This window comes from Scyliorhinus canicula, chromosome 19 (assembly GCF_902713615.1).
Source record: "Scyliorhinus canicula chromosome 19, sScyCan1.1, whole genome shotgun sequence".
Taxonomy (NCBI): Eukaryota; Metazoa; Chordata; class Chondrichthyes; order Carcharhiniformes; family Scyliorhinidae; genus Scyliorhinus; species Scyliorhinus canicula.
In genome coordinates, this window is record NC_052164.1 from 106052439 (window position 1) to 106074373 (window position 21935).

Below are 21935 nucleotides of genomic sequence, written 5' to 3' on the forward strand. Positions count from 1 at the left end.
CACTCCCTGGTTCTAGTCTCCCCCACTCCCTGGTTCTAGTCTCCCCCACTCCCTGGTTCTAGTCTCTCACACTCCCTGGTTCTAGTCTCTCCCACTCCCTGGTTCTAGTCTCTCCCACTCCCTGGTTCTAGTCTCCCCCACTCCCTGGTTCTAGTCTCCCCCACTCCCTGGTTCTAGTCTCCCCCACTCCCTGGTTCTAGTCTCTCCCACTCCCTGGTTCTAGTCTCTCCCACTCCCTGGTTCTAGTCTCTCCCACTCCCTGGTTCTAGTCTCTCCCACTCCCTGGTTCTAGTCTCTCCCACTCCCTGGTTCTGGTCTCTCCCACTCCCTGGTTCTGGTCTCTCCCACTCCCTGGTTCTAGTCTCTCCCACTCCCTGGTTCTAGTCTCTCCCACTCCCTGGTTCTAGTCTCTCACACTCCCTGGTTCTAGTCTCTCCCATTCCCTGGTTCTAGTCTCTCAAGGAGAAACATCCCTTCATCATCCACCTTGTCGAGCTCTCGCAGGATCTCTGTGTTTCAATAATATCACCTCTCATTCTTCCCCATAAAAGAAATCCACATCTCAGGAATCAGTCAAGTGATGGTAACACATTCTTTAAAATCCCATTTGATTGTGATATTCAACATCACAAAGGGACTGCTCACGAGAGCATGGAAAATGAGGGGCACAGTTAGAAAGCAATTGTCAAAAATGACATGAGGAGAGGGCGGCATGCGGCGCAGTGGTTAGCACTGGGATGGCGGCACTGAGGACCTGGGTTCGAATCCCGGCCCAGGGTCACTGCCCGTGTGGAGTTTGCACATTCTCCCCGTGTCTGCGTGTGTTTCACCCCCACAACCCAAAGATGTGCAGGGTAGGCGGATTGGCCACGCTAAATTGCCCCCGAATTGGAAAAAGAAATAATTGGCTACTATAAATTTTTTTTAAAATGACATGAGGAAAAACATTTTTATGCAGAGAGTAGTTAAGGTCTGGAATACACTGCCTGAGGGTGGTGACAGCAGGTTTAATCGAAGCATTCAAAAAGGAATCACACTAATGCAGGGTTACGGGCAATGGGATTACGGGGAATAGCAGTAAGTAAATTGCTCATTTGGAGAGCCAGTGCTGACATTGTGAGCCAAATCCCTCCCAGCCCTCCGATTCTGAGAATTACCTTCCGAATCATTGACTGTACCTGTAGAGTATTTTTTTGTGACTCATGTACCAGGACGTACACCCACTGTACCTCCTGAGTTCTATAACCCCTCAATCTTGCAGCCTCTATTTAAATAATTTGCTATTTCTCTATTTTTCTGGCAGGTCAAATTTGCATTTTTCCCCATTTGCCAAATTTTCCTCGTTCACTGAACCTATCCATGTTGCTTTGCCGACCAGTGAGTCGTGTTGGACTGAGTGTTAACTCTGGTTCTCTCTCCACTGAGTTTATCCACCATTTTCTAAATTTATTTCCGATTTCCAGCATCTTTTCTACCAAACTTTGTGTCATCAGCAAATCTGCCTACCATGTATCTGGCCCCTTCTCGGTTCTGTCAGTCAATTAGGACAATTCTCTCTCTCATTATCACCGGTCCTCGGGTGGAAGGGCTGAAGATTGGGATTACAGGAGTCCTTGGAATTGTAGAGTGGGGTATTGAGTTTGGATCTATCTTTTGGAAAGGGACAAGTTTTGCTGAACTGTTCCTCATTTGCTGTTTTGTGAAACCAGGACTGACTTTCCTCACGTGCTTTGACCTTGCTTCTCTGGGCAGGACTATGCCAGTCAGCAACAAATTAGTTTTTAGAACATTACAGCGCAGTACAGGCCCTTCGGCCCACAATGTTGCACCATCCTGTGAAACTCTTCTAAAGTCCCTCTACACTATTCCCTTATCGTCCATATGCCTATCCAATGACCGTTTGAATGCGTTTAGTGTTGGCGAGTCCACTACTGTTGCAGGCAGGGCATTCCACGCCCTTACTACTCTCTGAGTAAAGAACCTACCTCTGACATCTGTCCTATATCTATCTCCCCTCAATTTAAAGCGATGTCCCCTCGTGCTGGACATTACCATCTGAGGAAAAAGGCTCTCGATGTCCACCCTATTTAATCCTCTGATCATCTTGTATGCCTCAATTAAGTCCCCTCTTAACCTTCTTCTCTCTAACGAAAAAAGCCTCACGTCCTTCAGCCTTTCCTCCATACCAGGCAACATTCTTGTAAATCTCCTCTGTACCCTTTCCAATGCTTCCACATCCTTCCTGTAATGTGGCGACCAGAACTGCACACAATACTCCAAATGCAGCCGCACCAGAGTTTTGTACAACTGCAACATGACCTCATGGCTCCGAAACTGAATTCCTCTACCAATAAAAGCTAACACACCGTATGCCTTCTTAACAACCCTCTCAACCTGGGTGGCAACTTTCAGGGGTCTATGGACATGGACACCGAGATCTCTCTGCTCGTCCACACTACCAAGAATCTTACCATTAGCCCAGTACTCTGCCTTCCTGTTATTCCTTCCAAAATGAATCACCTCACACTTTTCTGCATTAAACTACATTTGCCACCTGTCAGCCCAGCTCTGCAGCTTATCTATGTCCCTCTGTAACCTGCAACATCCTTCTGCACTGTCCACAACTCCACCGACTTTAGTGTCATCTGCAAATTTACTCACCCATCCTTCTACGCCCTCCTCCAGGTTATTTATAAAAATGACAAACAGCAACGGCCCCAAAACAGATCCTTGTGGCACAGCACTAGTAACTGGACACCAGTCAGAGCATTTCCCATGTACCAGCACTCTTTGTCTTCTATCAACTAGCCAATTTCTGATCCAAATTGCTAAATCACCCTGAATCCCATGCCTCTGTATTTTCTGCAATAGCCTACCGTGGGGAACCTTATCAAACGCTTTACTGAAATCCATATACACCACATCAACTGCTTTACCTTCATCCACCTGTTTGGTCACCTTCTCGAAGAACTCAATGAGGTTTGTGAGGCACGACCTACCCTTCAAAAAACCATGTTGACTATCTCTAATCAAATTATTTCTTTCCAGATGATTATACATCCTATCTCTTATAAACCTTTCCAAGACTTTTCCCACAACAGAAGTAAGGTTCACTGGTCTATAGTTACCGGGGTTATCTCTACTCCCCTTCTTGTACAAGGGGGCAACATTTGCTATCCTCCAGTCCTCTGGCACTATTCCTGTAGACAAAGATGACTTAAAGATCAAAGCCAAAGGCTCAGCAATCTCCTCCCTAGCTTCCCGGAGAATCCTAGGATAAATACCATCCGGCCCAGGGGACTTATCTATTTTCACACTTTCCAGAATCGCTAACACCTCCTCCTTATGAACCTCAAGCCCTTCTAGTCCAGTAGCCTGTATCTCAGTATTCTCCTCGACAACTTTGTCTTTTTCCTGTGTGAATACTGATGAAAAATACTCATTTAGCACCTCTCCTATCTCCTCGGACTCCACGCACAACTTCCCACTACTGTCCTTGACTGGCCCTACTCTTACCTTAGTCATTCTTTTATTCCTGACATACCTATAGAAAGCTTTAGGGTTATCCTTGATCCTACCTGCCAAAGACTTCTCATGTCTTCGCTTGGCTCTTCTTAGCTCTCTCTTTAGAGCCTTCCTAGCTAACTTGTAACTCTCAAGCGACCCAACTGAACCATCACATCTCATCTTCACATAAGCCTCCTTCTTCCTCTTGACAAGTGTTTCAACTGCTTTAGTAACCCATGGTTCCCTCACTCGACCACTTCCTCCCTGCCTAACAGGTACGTACTTATCAAGGACACGCAGTAGCTGTTCCTTGAACATGCTCCATATTTCCATTGTGTCCATCCCCTGCAGTTTTCCTCTCCAGGCGATGCATCCTAAGTCTTGCCTCATCGCATCATAATTACCTTTCCCCCAGGGATAACTCTTGCCCTGTGGTTTATACCTATTCCTTTCCATCGCTAAAGTAAATGTAATCGAATTGTGGTCACTATCACCAAAATGCTCACCTACCTCCAAATCTAACACCTGTCCTGGTTCATTACCCAGTACCAAATCCAATACGGCCTCGCCTCTTGTTGGTCTATTTACATACTGCATCAGGAAACCCTCCTGCACACATTGGACAAAAAGGGATCCATCTAAAGTACTATAGTGTTTCCAGTCAATATTTGGAAAGTTAAAGTCCCCCATAACAACTACCCTGTTATTTTCGCTCCTATCCAGAATCATCTTTGCAATCCTTTCCTCTACATCTCTGGAACTTTTTGGAGGCCTATAGAAAAGCCCTAACAGGGTGACCTCTCCTTTCCTGTTTCTTAACTCAGCCCATACTACCTCAGTATTCGAGTCCTCATCAAATGTCCTCTCAGCCACCGTAATACTGTCCTTGACTAACTATACCACCCCTCCCCCTCTCTTACCACCTTCCCTGAGCTTACTGAAATATCTAAACCCCGGCACCTGCAACAACCATTCCTGTCCCTGCTCTATCCATGTCTCCGAAATGGCCACAACATCGAAGTCCCAGGTACTAACCCATGCCGCAAGTTCACCCACCTTATTCCGGATGCTCCTGGCATTGAATTAGACGCACTTTAGACCACCTTCCTTCCTGCCGGTACACTCCTGCAACTTTGAAACCTTACTCATGACCTCACTACTCTCAGCTTCTTGTGTACTGGAGCTACAATTCAGGTTCCCAATCCCCTGCTGAACTAGTTTAAACCCTCCCGAAGAGCATTTGCAAACCTCCTCCCCCCGAGGATATTAGTACCCCTCTGGTCCAGGTTAGACCATCCCGTTTGTAGAGGTCCCACCTACCCCAGAATGAGCCCCAATTGTCCAGGAATCTGAAACCCTCCCGCCTGCACCACCCCTGCAGCCACGTGTTCAACTGCTCTCTCTCCCTATTCCTCGACTCGCTAGCACGTGGCACGGGTAACAACCCAGAGATAATAACTCTGTTTGTTCTAGCTCTAAGTTTCCACCCTAGCTCCCTGAATTCCTGCCTTACATCCCTATCCCTTTTCCTACTTTTATTCCCTTTTATTCTCTGTTTTTGTATTAAAATAAAAAACTGTTCCATGTGGGCAAATGGTCAAGAGTTTTCTTGTCTTGACTCTAATTGGGATATGCTCTCATGTAGTGAGGCCAGAAGTTCCACCATTATCCTTGCCTCAGACCAAATTGCTCAGAATAATTTGCCTCTGATCAGCTAGTGTGTCAGTCTGTGGATCAAAGGGCAATCTCTGAACTGAGTGACTCAGTCCCATACAACAGCGCACACACTCCAAAGCAGCAAAGAGGTTGCCATGGAGATAGGCTCAGGCTGATTTGCATTTTTCTATCTAATTTTCATAGTGGAGCCTTGTGAGAAGAAGGATTTACATACTGGAGGAGGGCAGCCTGGCCATGTGGGAGCAAAGGGGAGCTCATTTGAAATTCAAATCAGGCATGCACTAGGAGAATTAAATAACATGGAAGCAGCAGTTTTTATTACAGTTCCAAACTCCACAGTAAATCCCAGCTCCCCCTCCCCAGAGGCACTGGCTGTTCCTATGGCAATTGGCTATTTGGCTGTGGAAGGAAAGTGTAGAGTTAAATCCTCGGGTTGTATAGTCAAGGCAGTACATTCCGTTGGTACATTTGGGGAAACAAGGCCATCAGTCTGGACTCTGTCCCACTAGACTAATATGTGGAAACAAATTTGCCTATTCCTTGTTAAGGTGTGTGGGGGTAGGTAGGAAGCTGGTGTGGGGGGTGGAGAGAGAGGAGGTGGCTTGCTCTGCCATTAAATAAGATCATGGCTAATCCGATTGACTACCTCTGATAACCTCTTGTTTACCAAGAATCTATAACTACCTTAAAAATAGTCAAAGACCCTCCTCCATTGCCTTTTGAGGAAGGAAGTTCCAAACACTCACTATTCGGTGAGAAAATAATTCTGGGTAGGTGGGGTGGTAGAGAGAAAGTCACCGTATTTGGCAAATGAAGGAAGGCCTGGCTGGATAGTTCATTAGCTGCCAAATTAGTGTCTGACTTGCGGTATAATTTCATGAAAGACAACTGGGGAAAGGGGAAAGATCTTAGAACAGCACAGGAAGAGGCAATTTGGCTCAACATAAGAATTTGGCTAATTCCACTGCCCCACTTTTGCAGACCACAAACTAGTCCAAATTGAGTTTGTATAAAGAACACTTGGTTTATTGAAAAGGAATTACATTTATATATACATCAGATTCCAGCTGGGTCTGCTCTGTCAGTTCCATACCTGGCTGACTTTATACAGATCTCAATCATGAATGTCCTCAGGCAGGGGCAGCACAGTGGCACAGTGGTTAGCACTGCTGCCCCAAGGCACCAAGGTCCCAGGTTCGATCGCAGCCCTAATTCAGTCTGTGGAGTTTGCACATCTCCCTGTGTCTGCGTGGGTCTCGCCCCCACAGCCCAAAAGATTTGCAGGGTAGGTGGATTGGCCACGCTAAATTGCCCCTTAATTGGAAAAAAAATTGGATACTCTAAAAATTTTTTTTTTTTTTTAAATGAATGTCCTCGGACTCCCCGTCCCCTTAGCCAGAGGAGCCCTTATTCAGCGAGACTCACTGAGACTGGTTGCTCCACCCCGTGTGGATTATAACACCCCACCTTTCCCTGTAGCCCTGCCAATTATCCTCCGAGAATCCCCACACCCTCTCCATTCAGGCTGTGCGGTTCAGATCCTAATCATTCTTTCTACACCCTATCCAATATCTCTGGTGCCCAGAGTTGGGTTCACTATTCTAGTTGAGGTTAAACTAGAGTTTTATAAAAGTTCATCATCATTTCCTTGCTTTATTACACTCTCAATTTATAAAGAGACATCTAGATTCCTATGTCTATTCAATCTTTGTTTTCAACCCAAAGTGCATCGTCAATGAGTTCCTGCTCCCCAGGGCACCTGTCTTCCTCCGGCATCACTTTGTAATTGTGTCCTTTAGGAAGAATGCAGAGAGGCAATCTGTATCATCACACTTGTCCTGCATTCAATTTAATTTGTCACTTGTCTGCCCATTCTCAATCTCCAAATCCTCCTCACAGTTCACAATACTTCCCAAGTTTTGTGTCTTCCCAAATTTTGAAATTGTGCCCTGCCCATCCAAGTCTGGGTCATTAATATTGATCATGAAATATAATTGTCCTAATGCTGATCCCTAGATAATTCCAAAGTGTATCTTCCTCCAGTCTGATGAACAAATGTTCATGACTATTGTTTCCTGCCAGTCAGCCAACTATCCATCCACGCTGGCATTAACCTCTTTATCCCATGGGCTTTATCTTTACTGATGAGCCTGTTTGTGACACAATATCAAACACATTTTCAAAATCTATGCACACCAAATTAAACCCCCCCCCCCCCCCCAAATTAAACCCCCCCCCCCCCCCCACTTTTGGAAATATACCTTGGACTGTGCCTGAACTAACTAGTCTTTTAAAGTCCAACAGGTTTGTTTCAAACACGAGAAGAAGTTTCACCTGAAGAAGGAGCCGTGCTCCGAAAGCTCGTGTTTGAAACAAACCTGTTGGACTTTAACCTGGTGCTGTAAGACTTCTTACTGTGCTCACCCCAGTCCAACGCCGGCATCTCCACATCATAGTCTTTTAAAGGCAGCCCATTCTTCCACTAGTCTTCCACTTTACCTGTCAGATTGGTTCTTGCCCCACTGAAATAGCCAGCCCTTCCCCAGTTAATTATTTTGGATTTGGACTGATCTTTTCCATGGTTAGCTAAACGTTATGGGTGGCACGGTAGCACAGTGGTTAGCACTGGTGCTTTGCGGTGGCAGGGTCTCAGATTTGGCTTGGGTCACTGTCTGAGCAGGTTCTCCCCCTGTCTGCGTGGGTTTCCTCCGGGTGCTCCGGTTTCCTCCCACAAGTCCTGAAGGACGTGCTTGTTGGGTGAATTGGACATTCTGAATTCTTGCTCTGTGTACCCGAACAGGCATCGGAATGTGGCGACTGAGGGATTTTCACAATAACTTCATTGCAGTGATAATGTGAGCCTACTTGTGACAATAAAGATTATTATTATGATCATTGTCACTGAATGCTTCCTTCTGATATTTGATCCACTTGACTCCACCTCATTCCCCTGAGAAGCATTGGGCTGGAAACGCACTGATCCAGAACATTCTCCTTTATTCCCTCTGCCCTTTATGCTATTACTATCCCAGTCCATATTTGGGTCATTAAAAGTCCATTATGCAAATTCTCTTTACACCTCTCTGTAATAATCTTGTAAATTTGTTCCTATGACTTTCCCCCTAGTTGGTAGCCTATGGAATACACCTAATGATGTAATAAAGCTGTACATTGTGGAAAAGGCCTTTCAGCCCATCGAGTCTGCACCGACAATAACTACCCCTAGAATTGCGCTCTTCCCATTGACCAGCACTTGTCCCATGTCCGTCCCTTAAATGTGATATGGCTTCAATTGCTTATCAAAGTGCTTTTTATAAAATCATAGATTTAAAATAAATAGCTTTTTAAAGGTTGAGGTTTCGTCTCCACTACCTTCCCAGGCTGTGCAATTCAGATTCTCATAGTCCACTAAGTTAAATTTCTTTCTCCTATCCCCTCGGAATCTCCTGCCCCTCGTCCTAAATCTATACCTCCTTGTGATTGACCCCTCAACCAAGGAGAACATCTACTTCCTACTTACCCTCAATCATATTCCCCTCAGCGACCACGGCTCAAAGGAAAACAATCAAAGTCTCTCCTTATAGCTCAGATGCTCCATCCCAGGCAACATCCTGGTGAATCTCCTCTGCACCTCCTCCAGTGAAATCACCTCCTTCCGATAGTGTGGTGACCAGAACTGCACACAGTACTTCAGCTGTGGCCTCACCAATGTTCTGTACAGCTCCAATATAACCTCATTGCTCTTATATTCTATTGCATGACTGATAAAGGCAAGTGTTCCATATGCTTCTTAACCTCCCTATTCTGCTCTGCCGCCCTCAAGGATCTGTGAACAAGTACCCCAAGATCCATTTGTTTCTCTCAGTTTGTTAGTGTCCAGCCATTCATTACATACTCCTTTGTCCTGATTCTCCTTTCAAACAGCATCACCTCACACTCATCAGGATTAAATACCATAGAACATAGAACAGCACAGAACAGGCCCTTCGGCCCTCGATAGAACAGTACAGCACAGAACAGGCCCTTCGGCCTTCGATAGAACAGCACAGAACAGGCCCTTCGGCCCTCAATAGAACAGTACAGCACAGAACAGGCCCTTCGGCCCTCGATAGAACAGTACAGCACAGAACAGGCCCTTCGGCCCTCGATAGAACAGCACAGAACAGGCCCTTCGGCCCTCGATAGAACAGTACAGCACAGAACAGGCCCTTCGGCCATCAATAGAACAGTACAGCACAGAACAGGCCCTTCGGCCCTCGATGTTGTGCCGAGCATTGTCCGAAACCAAGATCAAGCTATCCCACTTCCTGTCATACTGGTGTGCTCCATGTGCCTATCCAATAACCGCTTGAAAGTTCTTAAAGTGTCCGACTCCACTATCACAGCAGGCAGTCCATTCCACACCCTAACCACTCTCTGAGTAAAGAACCTACCTCGGACATCCCTCCTATATCTCCCACCCTGAATCTTATAGTTATGCCCCCTTGTAACAGCTACATCCACCCGAGGAAATAGTCTCTGAACGTCCACTTTATCTATCCCCCTCATCATCTTATAAACCTCTATTATGTCGCCTCTCATCCTCCTCCGCTCCAAAGAGAAAAGCCCTAGCTCCCTCAACCTTTCCTCATAAGACCTAGCCTGCAAACCAGGCAGCATCCTGGTAAATCTCCTTGGCACCCTTTCCAATCCTTCCACATCCTTCCTATAGTGAGGTGACCAGAACTGCACACAATACTCCAAATGTGGTCTCACCAGGGTCATGTACAGTTGCAGCATAACCCCGCGGCTCTTAAACTCAAGCCCCCTGTTAATAAATGCTAACACACTGTAGGCCTTCTTCACGGCTCTATCCACTTGAGTGGCAACCTTCAGAGATCTGTGGACATGAACCCCAAGATCTCTCTATTCCTCCACATTACTCAGAACCCTCCCGTTGACCCTGTAATCCGCATTCAAATTTTTTCTACCAAAATGAATCACCTCACACTTATCAGGGTTAAACTCCATCTGCCATTTTTCGGCCCAGCTCTGCATCCTATCAATGTCTCTTTGCAGCCTACACCAGCCCTCCATCTCATCCACCACTCCACCAATCTTGGTGTCATCAGCAAATTTACTGACCCACCCTTCAGCCCCCTCCTCCAAGTCATTGATGAAAGTCACAAATAGCAGAGGACCCAGCACTGATCCCTGTGGTACACCGCTGGTAACTGGTCTCCAGTCTGAAAATTTTCCATCTACCACCACCCTCTGTCTTCTATGTGATAGCCAGTTACTTATCCAATTGGCCAAATTTCCCTCTATCCCACACCTCCCTACTTTCTTCATGAGCCGACCATGGGGAACCTTATCAAACGCCTTACTAAAATCCATGTGTACGACATCAACTGCTTTACCTTACTCTACACACTTAGTTACCTCCTCAAAGAATTCAATCAAATTTGTGAGGCAAGACTTACCCTTCACAAATCCGTGTTGACTATCCCGGATTAAGCTGCATCTTTCCAAATGGTCATAAATCCTATACTTCAGGACCTTTTCCATTAACTTACCGATCACTGAAGTAAGACTAACCGGCCGATAATTACCAGGGTCATTCCTATTCCCTTTCTTGAACAGAGGAACAACATTCGCCACTCTCCAGTCCTCTGCCACTATCCCTGTGGACAGCGAGGACCCAAAGATCAAAGCCAAAGGCTCTGCAATCTCATCCCTTGCCTCCCAAAGAATCCTTGGATATATCCCATCTGGCCCAGGGGACTTGTCGACCCTAAGGTTTTTCAAAATTGCGGCATCCTTCCTCAGAACATCTACCTCCTCCAGCCAACCCACCTGTATCACACTCTCATCCTCAAAAACAGGGCCCCTCTCCTTGGTGAACACTGAAGAAAAGTATTCATTCAACGCCTCTCCTATTTCTTCTGACTCCATGCACAAGTTCCCACTACTGTCCTTGACCGGCCCTAACCTCACCCCGGTTATTCTTTTATTACTCACATAAGAGTAAAAAGCCTTGGGGTTTTTCTTGATCCGACCCGCCAAGGACTTCTCATGCCCCCTCCTAGCTCTCCTAAGCGATTTTTAAGCTCATTCCTTGCTACTTTGTAACTCTCAAGCGACCCAATTGAACCTTGTTTTCTCACCCTTGCATACGCTTCCTTTTCATCTTCACAAGATATTCAACTTCTTTTGTGAACCATGGTTCCCTCACACGGCCATTTCCTCCCTGCCTGACAGGGACATACCTATCAAGGACACGCAGTATTTGTTCCTTGAACAAGCTCCACTTCTCATTTGTGCCTTTCCCTGACAGTTTCTGTTCCCATCTTATGCTCCCTAATTCTTACCGAATCGCATCATAATTACCCCTCCCCCAATTATAAACCATGTCCTGCCTTATGGCCCTATCCCTCTCCATTTCAATAGTGAAAGACACCGAATTGTGGTCACTATCTCCAAAGTGCTCTCCCACAAACAAATCTAACACTTGGCCCGGTTCATTACCCAGCACCAAATCCAATGTGGCCCCCCCTCTTGTCAGCCTATCCGCATATTGTGTCAGGAAACCCTCCTGCACACACTGTACAAAAACTGCCCCATCCGAACTATTCGACCTATAGAGGTTCCAATCAATATTTGGAAAGTTAAAAGAAGCCATCCCCTATGGACAAGCCCTCCGTACATACAGGATCTTCTCAGACGAGGAGGAGCATAACAGACATTGAAAGATGCCCTCGTATGAACTGGATATGGCGTACGACTCATCGATCGACAGTTCCAACGTACCACAGCAAAAAACCGCACTGACCTCCTCAGAAGACAAACACGGGACACAACCGACAGAGTACCCTTCTTCGTCCAATACTTTACCGGAGCGGAGAAACTACGACATCTTCATTGCAGCCTTCAACACATCATCGATGAAAATGAACATCTTGCCAAGGTCATCCCCACACCCCCACTACTTGCCTTCAAACAACCGCGCAACCTCAAACAAACCATTGTTTGCAGCAAACTACCCAGCCTACAGAACAGCAACCACGACACCACACAACCCTGCCATGGCAATCTCTGCAAGACGTGCCAGATCATCGACATGGATACCACCATTACACGTGAGAACGCCATCCACCAGGTACGCGGTACATATTCGTGCAACTCGGCCAACATTGTCTACCTCATGATGGTCAGCCCATCCTTACGCTGCAGGAAAGGATGTCCCGAAGCGTGGTACATTGGCGAGACCATGCATACGCTGCGACAACGAATGAACGGACATCGCGCGACAATCGCCAGGCAGGAATGTTCCCTTCCAATCGGGGAACACTTCAGCGGTCAAGGGCATTCAGCCTCTGATCTCCGGGTAAGCGTTCTCCAAGGCAGCCTTCAGGACGCACGACAATGCAGAATCGCCGAGCAGAAACTTACAGCCAAGTTCCGCACACATGAGTGCGGCCTCAACCAGGACCTGGGATTCATGTCGCATTACATTCACCCCTCACCATCTGGCCTGGGCTTGCAAAATCTTACCAACTGTCCTGGCTTGAGACAATTCACACCTCTTTAACCTGGGGTTACCCCTATCTATGGATCTGTAACGACTTGATTACCTGCTAATGCTCGCATCCCAAGCATTGCCTGGCATCTTTGAATTTGTCAATATATATGTTTCTGGAACATACCTCTCCATTCCCCTGAGAAAGGAGCCGTGCTCCGAAAGCTCGTGTTTGAAACAAACCTGTTGGACTTTAACCTGGTGTTGTAAGACTTCTTACTGTGCTCACCCCAGTCCAACGCCGGCATCTCCACATCATGGAAAGTTAAAGACACCCATGACAACTACACTGAGACCTCCACACTATCCATAATCTGTTTTTCAATTTCTTCCTCCACATCTCTATTACTATTTGGGGGCCTATAGAAAACTCCTAATGATGTGACCGCTCCTTTCCTATTTCTAACTTTAGCCCATATTACATCAGTAGGCAGATCCCCTTCGAATTGCCTTTCTGCAGCCGTTAAACTATCCTTGATTAACAATGCTACTCCTCCACCTCTTTTACCACCTTCCCTACTCTTACTGAAACATCTATACCCTGGAACTTCCAACAACCATTCCTGTCCCTGTTATAACCATGTTTCTGTAATGGCCACAACATCGTAGTCCCAAGTACCAATCCACGCTCCAAGTTCACCTACCTTATTCCGGATGCTCCTTGCATTGAAGTAGACACACTTCAACCCACCTTTCTGTCTGTCAGTACACTCCTGCGACCTTGTTACCCTCCTCAGTACCTCACTACTCTCAACACTGGCTTCTGGACTACAGCTCGTTTTCCCAGCCCCCTGACAAATTAATTGAATACCATCTGCCACTGCTCTGCCCAGCTGACAACCCAATTATAATTTTCGTGTGGCCTACAACCCTCTTCACTGTTAACCACCCTGCCAATCTTGGTATCATCTGCAAATTTACTTATCATTCCCCCCAAGTTCTCATCTATATCATTTTAAGATATATATATATATCAAATTTATTAGGCATGACCTCCCTCTGCTAAAGGCATGCTGGGAGAGTTAAGAAGAGCGAGGAGAGGACACGAAAAGTTGTTGGCGGATAGGATCAAGGAAAACCCTAAGGCTTTCTATAAGTATATCAGGAACAAAAGAATGACTAGAGTAAGATTAGGGCCAATCAAGGATAGTAGTGGAAAGTTGTGTGTGGAATCGGAGGAGATAGGGGAAGCGTTAAATGGATATTTTTCATCAGTGTTTACACTGGAGAAAGGCAATGTTGTCGAGGAGAACACTCAGGTTCAGTCGACCAGGCTAGATGGGATTGAGGTTCATAAGGAGGAGGTGTTAGCAATTTTGGAAAGTGTAAAAATGGATAAGTCCCCTGGGCCAGATGGGATTTATCCTAGGATTCTCTGGGAAGCCAGGGAGGAGATTGCAGAGCCTTTGTCCTTGATCTTTATGTTGTCTTTGTCGACAGGAATAGTGCCGGAAGACTGGAGGATAGCAAATGTTGTCCCCTTGTTCAAGAAGGGGAGTAGAGACAACCCTGGTAATTATAGACCTGTGAGCCTTACTTTGGTTGTGGGTAAAATGTTGGAAAAGGTTATAAGAGATAGGGTTTATAATCATCTTGAAAAGAACAAGTTGATTAGCGATAGTCAACACGGTTTTGTGAAGGGTAGGTCATGCCTCACAAATCTTATTGAGTTTTTTGAGAAGGTGACCAAACAGGTGGATGAGGGTAAAGCGGTTGATGTGGTGTATATGGATTTCAGTAAGGCGTTTGATAAGGTTCCCCACGGTAGGCTATTGCAGAAAATACGGAAGTATGGGATTGAAGATGATTTAGCGGTTTGGATCAGTAATTGGCTAGCTGAAAGAAGACAGAGGGTGGTGGTTGATGGAAAATGTTCATCCTGGAGTTCAGTTACTAGTGGTGTACCGCAAGGATCTGTTTTGGGGCCACTGCTGTTTGTCATTTTTATAAATGACCTGGAAGAGGGTGTAGAAGGATGGGTTCGTAAATTTGCAGATGACACCAAGGTAGGTGGAGTTGTGGATAGTGCTGAAGGATGTTATAGGTTACAGAGGGACATAGATAAGCTGCAGAGCTGGGCTGAGAGGTGGCAGATGGAGTTTAATGCGGAAAAGTGTGAGGTGGTTCACTTTTTGGAAGGAGTAACAGGAATGCAGAGTACTGGGCTAATGGCAAGATTCTTGGTAGTGTAGATGAACAGAGAGATCTCGGCATCCAGATACATAAATCCCTGAAAGTTGCAACCCAGGTTAATAGGGCTGTTAAGAAGGCATATGGTGTGCTAGCCTTTATCAGTAGGGGGATTGAGTTTCGGAGCCACGAGGTCATGCTGCAGCTGTACAAAACTCTGGTGCGGCCGCTCCTAGAGTACTGCGTGCAGTTCTGGTCACCACATTATAGGAAGGATGTGGAAGCTTTGGAAAGGGTTCAGAGGAGATTTACTAGGATGTTGCCTGGTATGGAGGGAAGGTCTTACGAGGAAAGGCTCAGGGACTTGAGGTTGTTAGAGAGGAGAAGGCTAAGAGGTGACTTAATAGAGACATATAAGATAGTCAGAGGGTTACATAGTGTGGGCAGTGAGAGTCTTTTTCCTTGGATGGTGATGACCAACACGGGGAGACATAGCTTTAAATTGAGGGGTGGTAAATATAGGACAGATGTCAGAGGCAGTTTCTTTACTCAGAGAGTAGTAGGGGTGTGGAACGCCTTGCCTGCAACAGTAGTAGACTCGCCAAATTTAAGGGCATTTAAGTGGTCACAGGATAGACATATGGATGAAAATGGAATAGTGTAGGTCAGATAGGCTTCAGATGGTTTCACGGGTCGGCGCAACATCGAGGGCCGAAGGGCCCGTACTGCGCTGTAATGTTCTATGTTCTAATCTCTAATCAGCCCATGCTTTTCCAAGTGGAAATAAGTTCTCTCCTTCAGAATTTTCACCAATAGTTTCCCTACCACTGATTGAGACTCACCGGTCTGTAATTTCCTGGTTTATCTCGACCACCCTTCTTGAAAAGTGGAACAACTTTAACTGTTCCCAGTCCTCTGGCACTTCTCCCATGGCCAGAGAGGAATTAAACACTTCCGTTAGAGACCCTGCCTCGTCCCCCAGAGCAGCCTTGATGCAATTCATCCGGGCCTGGGGATTTGTCTATTTTTAATATCTCACTTCCTATGTCAAACTGTTGAAGGTCCTCACAGTCTTGTTTCCTGAATTCTGTACCCACGACCTTCTTCTGAGTGAAGACCGATGAGAAGTATTCATTTAATGCCCCAGCAATGTCCTGCGGCTTCACATACAGATTGCCCCCTTGGTCTCCAATGGGCTCAACTCTATCCCTAGTTAACCTCTTCCCCTTTATGTATTTATAGAATATCTTGGGGTTCTCCCTGATCTTATTCGCAAGTCCTTTTTCATGCTCCCTTTTTTCTCTTCTAATTATTCTTAAGTCCCTCTTACACTTCCGACCGTCTTCTAGGGCTGCAGTTGAATTGCTCTCTATGGACTTGCTAAACGTCTTTAGCGCAGTGGTTAGCACTGCTGCCTTACAGTGCCAAGGTCCCAGGTTCAATCCCGGCCCCGGGTCACTGTCCATGTGGAGTTTGCACATTCTTCCCATGCCTGTGTGGGTCTCACCTCCACAACACAAAGATGTGCAGTGATGGTGAATGGCCACGCTAAATTGCCCCTTATTTGGGGGGAAAAAAAAGAATTGGGTACTCCAAATTTTTTAAAATGTCTTTGTCTACATGGTGGCACAATGGTTGGCACTGCTGCCTCACAGTATCGGGGATTGGGTTTGATTCTGATCCCGGGTGAACGTCTGTGTAGAGTTTGTACATTCTTCCCGTGTCTGTGTGGGTTTCCTCTGGGTGCTCTGGTTTCCCCCACATCTAATGATGTGCAGATTGGGTGAATTGGCCATGCAAAATTTCCCCCCCTGGTGTCCAAGGATTAGGTGGGGTTATGGGGATAGGGTGGTAAGATGGTCGGTGCAGACCTGATGGGCTGAATGGCTTCCTTCTGCACTGTTGATTTTGTGATTCTGGATTGTCATAGGCATCCAGGGTTCCCTAAATGTATTGCTCATTAGGGAACATGTTGGACTTGTACTCTCCTCATTTCCTTTTTGAATGCCCTCTGATGCTCCACTGTAGATTTGCCTGTGAGAAGCTGTTCCCAGTCAAATTTGGCCAGATCCTGCTTTACCTTGGTAAAATATGGCTTGCCCCAATCCAAAACTGTCTTTTACAGGTCACCTTTGTCCATGTCCATAACAAACTTTAACTATACCGTGTTGTGATTACTATCACTAAAATGCTCCCCCACTGCCATATTGAACACTTGGCCGGCTTCATTCCCCAGAACCAGATCCAGCACTGCTCCATCTCTTGTTGGGTCTTCTACACGTTGATGCAAAAAAACTCCCTTTCCAAGATATCATCTCTCCTCATTGCAGTAATTGAATGAAAAAATGAAAATCGCTTATTGTCACGAGTAGGCTTCAAATGAAGTTACTGTGAAAAGCCCCTAGTTGCCACATTCCGGCGCCTGTTCAGGGAGGCTATTACGGGAATCGAACCGTGCTGCTGGCCTGCTTGGTCTGCTTTCAAAGACAGCAATTTAGCCCTGTGCTAAACAGCCCCTAATTGATTCCTTAATTAATAGTGCAGCACCACCTCCCTTTTTTACACCCTCCTCTCTCTGGCCTAAAGATCCTGGGCGGGATTCTCCCCTACCCAGCGGGGCGGGGGGTCCCGGCATAGCGGAGTGGCGCCAACCACTCCGGCATCGGACCTCCCCAAAGGTGCGGAATTCTCTGCATCTTTAGGGGCCAAGCCCTCACATTGAGGGGCTAGGCCCACGCCGGAGTGGTTGGCGCCCGCCACCTGGCGCCGGGGCTGGCCGAAAGGCCTTCGCCGGTTTGTGCATGCGCCGGTGCGTCAGCTGCGGCTGGCGTCACCACCGGGGCATGCACGGTAGGGGGGGTTCTCTTCCGCCTCCGCCATGGTGGAGGCCGTGGCGGCGGCGGAAGAAAAAGAGTGCCCCCACGGCACTGGCACGCCGGTCGATCGGTGGGCCCCGATCGCGGGCCTGGCCACCGTGGGGGCACCCCCCGGGGTCTGATCGCCCTGTGCCCCCCCCCTGGACCCCGGGGGCCCGCTCGCGCCGCCACCAGAGGTGGTTGAAACCACAGCGGCGGGAGAAGCCTCTCAGCGGCGGGACTTCGGCCCATCGCGGGCCGGAGAATCGCCGCAGGGGGCTCGCCGATCAGCGGGGCGTGATTCCCGCCCCCGCCAATTCCTGGGTGGCGGAGAATTCCGGCCACGGCGGGGGTTGGATTTTCGCCGGTCCCGGGCGATTCTCCGACCCTGCGGGGGGTCGGAGAATTTCACCCCTATATCCCGGAAGGTTAAATTGCCAGTCCTGCCCTTCCCTTAACCATCTCTCTGTGATGGCAACAATATCATAATTCCACGTGTCAATTCACTCCTTAACTTCATTTGTCTTACTTAAAGGCCATCAGCCTTGTCTTGCTCTTTTGATGTTCAACATAGCTGAACTTACTGGCTGATCCCTTTACTTTAGAAGATGTGTCTCTATTTACTAATGCTCTGTGTCCCCTCCCCTGCCAAACTAGTTAAAACTCCTCACAACAGCACTAGCAAACCTACCTGCAAGGATGTCACTCCCAACGTGGTTCAGGTGCAGACCGTCCCTCTTGTACATGTCCCACCTTCCCCAGTAATAGCACCTCTTTATTTGGCTCCAACCAACCTAACAGTTTGATCTTGACCCCTCCAAGACATTCTATACTGACACCCTCCTTCCTTGCTGGAACACCTTACATCCAGGAATAATTAGTAACTAGTCTTGCCTTCTTTTGAGGCAGGGCTGCATTATCCACACCTCAGATTTAAATTTGGATATCTGCAATCATGTACACACACTAACCTAATTTAGACTTTATTGCATTCCCTCTTACTGAATTCATCAAATGCCTTGCCATTTCTTATCCAGTGCAATCAGTCAGTTCCAGACCTCTGTGCATCTTTTTTTCCTTTCTAACATTTATATCCTTGTTCCTATCCTCTTCCGGAGTTAATTTCAACCCTACTCAACAGCATCAGTTATTTGGAATGAATAATGACTTAATAACTGTGCTGTGGTGATAACATGTTGCTGAACTCTGCCATCTTCGCTGCCCATACATCAGCACTTCTGCTCTGGCTCAGTAAGTGGTGCTGCTCTGGAATTTCATTCTTTTATTTTTTTCTACCAGGTATTGAACGAAACAGCCTGAATTTCACACGACAGGTGAGTGTTTCTAAGCAGATGTGAGCGAGACAATGTACTAAACTCTTGACATACTTCATTGTTTTATTTTGACTCAGTCATTGAATATTTTTCTTATCACCAAACACTGGGATATTAAAAGTAAAACCAGATATCATTCATAAAAACAAAATACTGTGGATGCTGATGATCTGAAACAAAAGTGGATGTTCTGGAAAAACTCCACAGATCTGCCAGCATCTGTGGAGAGAGAAAGTCAATGTTTTGAGTTCAACATGACTTTTTACATAATTCATCTTGTGTTAGGTTTTAGATTCAGCATTATGTTTTTTAATTTCATTCTCAGGGTGCGGGCTTTGCTTCCTAGGCCAGCATTCATTGGCCATTTCTAATCACCCTTGAAGGTAATGGCGAACTGCCCCTTTGAAGCATTGTGGTCTATGTGGTGTAGGTACAGCCACTGTTATGGAGAGAGTTCCAGGGTTTTGGTTCAGTGGCAGTGAAGGAACGGCCAATATATTTCCCAGTTAGGATGTTGTCTGGTTTGGGGGATGTGTTCCCATGCACCTGCTGCCCTGAGGGTTAGTCACTGAAGATTTGAGTTGGTTAGAGGTGGGGCTAGATTTAGGTCAGGTTTGGAGTTGAAGCAAATTTGGGATTGATTTAAATACTAATTTTGATTGGATTGGTAGTTTGATCGTTGTTCCATTTAATGGTTAAGGGAATAGGATTCAGATAGGGTAGATGTGTCAGACATGGAAAGCTAACCCATGTCTATTTGACAATATTCAAATTCCTTTATCTGAGATTTTAATCAAACGGGATTCTGTACCATGTCAGAGTTAATCTGTCAATGCTGCTCCGAGCTTTGCTGATGGTTTAGGTCAGCATTTAAAGGTGAGACCATTCCATTAATTCCACTGGGATGTGATACATGGACCTTGGTGGTGCTAGAGGCTTCTGAAGAGTTAGTGAAGGGTGAAATCCACAATCCCAATCTCCTATTCGATCCTCCATTGAGTCTCAACTCCACATCCTCCCGTGACATTTGCTGTGCCTCCCCAGATCCGATTGTCACTGAAGCCCTCACCCAGGCTGCTTCATCGCCAGACTCAATTTCAACATTGTTTGCCACCCTCCCATTTGCCATCCGAATGAGGAAGTCCCAAATTCTGCTGCGGTATTGTGTCCGGTATAACGTCCAGCCCTATACTAGCTTCAGCTCTCCCAACTCTACATATATATTGTCTATTCTCTGCAACTAGAAATGCCCGAGTTCACCTTTGCAATCTCCTCTGGTACCACATCTCCCCTCGAATGCAATATTCCTCTAACTGGACATTGGGGGAGCTTTACTCTGTATCTAACTCCGTGCTGTACCTGTCCTGGGAGTGTTTGATGGGGACAGTGTAGAGGGAGCTTTACTCTGTATCTAACCCCGTGCTGTACCTGTCCTGGGAGTGTTTTGATGGGGACAGTGTAGAGGGAGCTTTACTCTGTATCTAACCCCGTGCTGGTACCTGTCCTGGGAGTGTTTGATGGGGACAGTGTAGAGGAGCTTTACTCTGTATCTAACCCCTGTGCTGTACCTGTCCTGGGAGTGTTTGATGGGGGACAGTGTAGAGGGAAGCGTTACTCTGTATCTAACCCTGTGCTGTACCTGTCCTGGGAGTGTTTGATGGGGACAGTGTAGAGGGAGCTTTACTCTGTATCTAACCCTGTGCTGTACCTGTCCTGGGAGTGTTTGATGGGGACAGTGTAGAGGGAGCTTTACTCTGTATCTAACCCCATGCTGTACCTGTCCTGGGAGTGTTTGATGGGGACAGTGTAGAGGGAGCTTTACTCTGTATCTAACCCTGTGCTGTACCTATCCTGGGAGTGTTTGATGGGGACAGTGTAGAGGGAGCTTTACTCTGTATCTAACCCCGTGCTGTACCTGTCCTGGGAGTGTTTGATGGGGACAGTGTAGAGGGAGCTTTACTCTGTATCTAACCCCGTGCTGTACCTGTCCTGGGAGTGTTTGATGGGGACAGTGTAGAGGGAGCTTTACTCTGTATCTAACCCTGTGCCCTTTGACATGGTGTAGGGGCAATCAAACAGCAGTGTTGAATGGCCTGAGGGGGTGGCGCTGAGGCAGTGAATTAGAGGGAGCTTTACTCTGTATCTAACCCCGTGCTGTCCCTGGTACCGTGGGAGTGTGTGATGGGGACAGTGCAGAGGGACGTTTACTCTGTATCTAACCCGTTGCGTACCCTGTCCTGGGAGTGTTTGAGGGGGATAGTGTAGAGCGGGAGCTTTAACTCGGTAGCTAACCCCGTGCTGTACCTGTCCCTGGGGAGTGTTTGGATGGGCGACAGTGTGAAGGAGCTTTACTCTGTTAGCTAACCCTGTGCTGTACCTGATCCGTGGAGTGTTGATGGGGATAGTGTAGAGGGAGCTTACTCATGTATCGAACGCCCAGTGCTGTACCTGTCCTGGGAGTGTTTGATGGGGACAGTGGAGAGGGAGCTTTACTCTGTATCTAACCCCTGCTGTACCCTGTGTCCTGGGAGTGTTTGATGGGGAACAGTGTAATTAGGGCTTTTACTCTGTATCTAACCCTGTGCCCTTTGACATGGTGTAGGGGCAATCAAACAGCAGTGTTGAATGGCCTGAGGGGGTGGCGCTGAGGCAGTGAATTGTCTGGGGGTAGATGCAACAATGGGCACCTGTCAATTAAATGTCACCTAAAAGGACATGGGGATGGGTAATAGTTTTGGCAATGACAGCTTGTGCTATTCCCAGGTAATTCGATAACCTCAGTTAGAAGCAAAGTGACATATGATATGTTTACTTAGTCAACGCCTCTAGGGGAGGGATCTCTCTCCTTTTGGAATTTGTAATCTGTATTTGGTT

The 21935-nt window shown here is 46.9% G+C and overlaps 1 protein-coding gene across 4 annotated transcripts in view; it reads left to right on the forward strand.

Moving 5' to 3' along the window:
• pou2f3 (POU class 2 homeobox 3) overlaps positions 1-21935 on the forward strand; it is an 83098-nt gene that overhangs the window by 13088 nt on the left and 48075 nt on the right. For all 4 annotated transcript variants that reach the window (XM_038779606.1, XM_038779605.1, XM_038779607.1 and 1 more), the window contains one exon: positions 19027-19061. In XM_038779606.1, coding sequence (XP_038635534.1) covers positions 19027-19061 — 35 coding nt within the window. The remainder of the gene's footprint in view (positions 1-19026; positions 19062-21935) is intronic.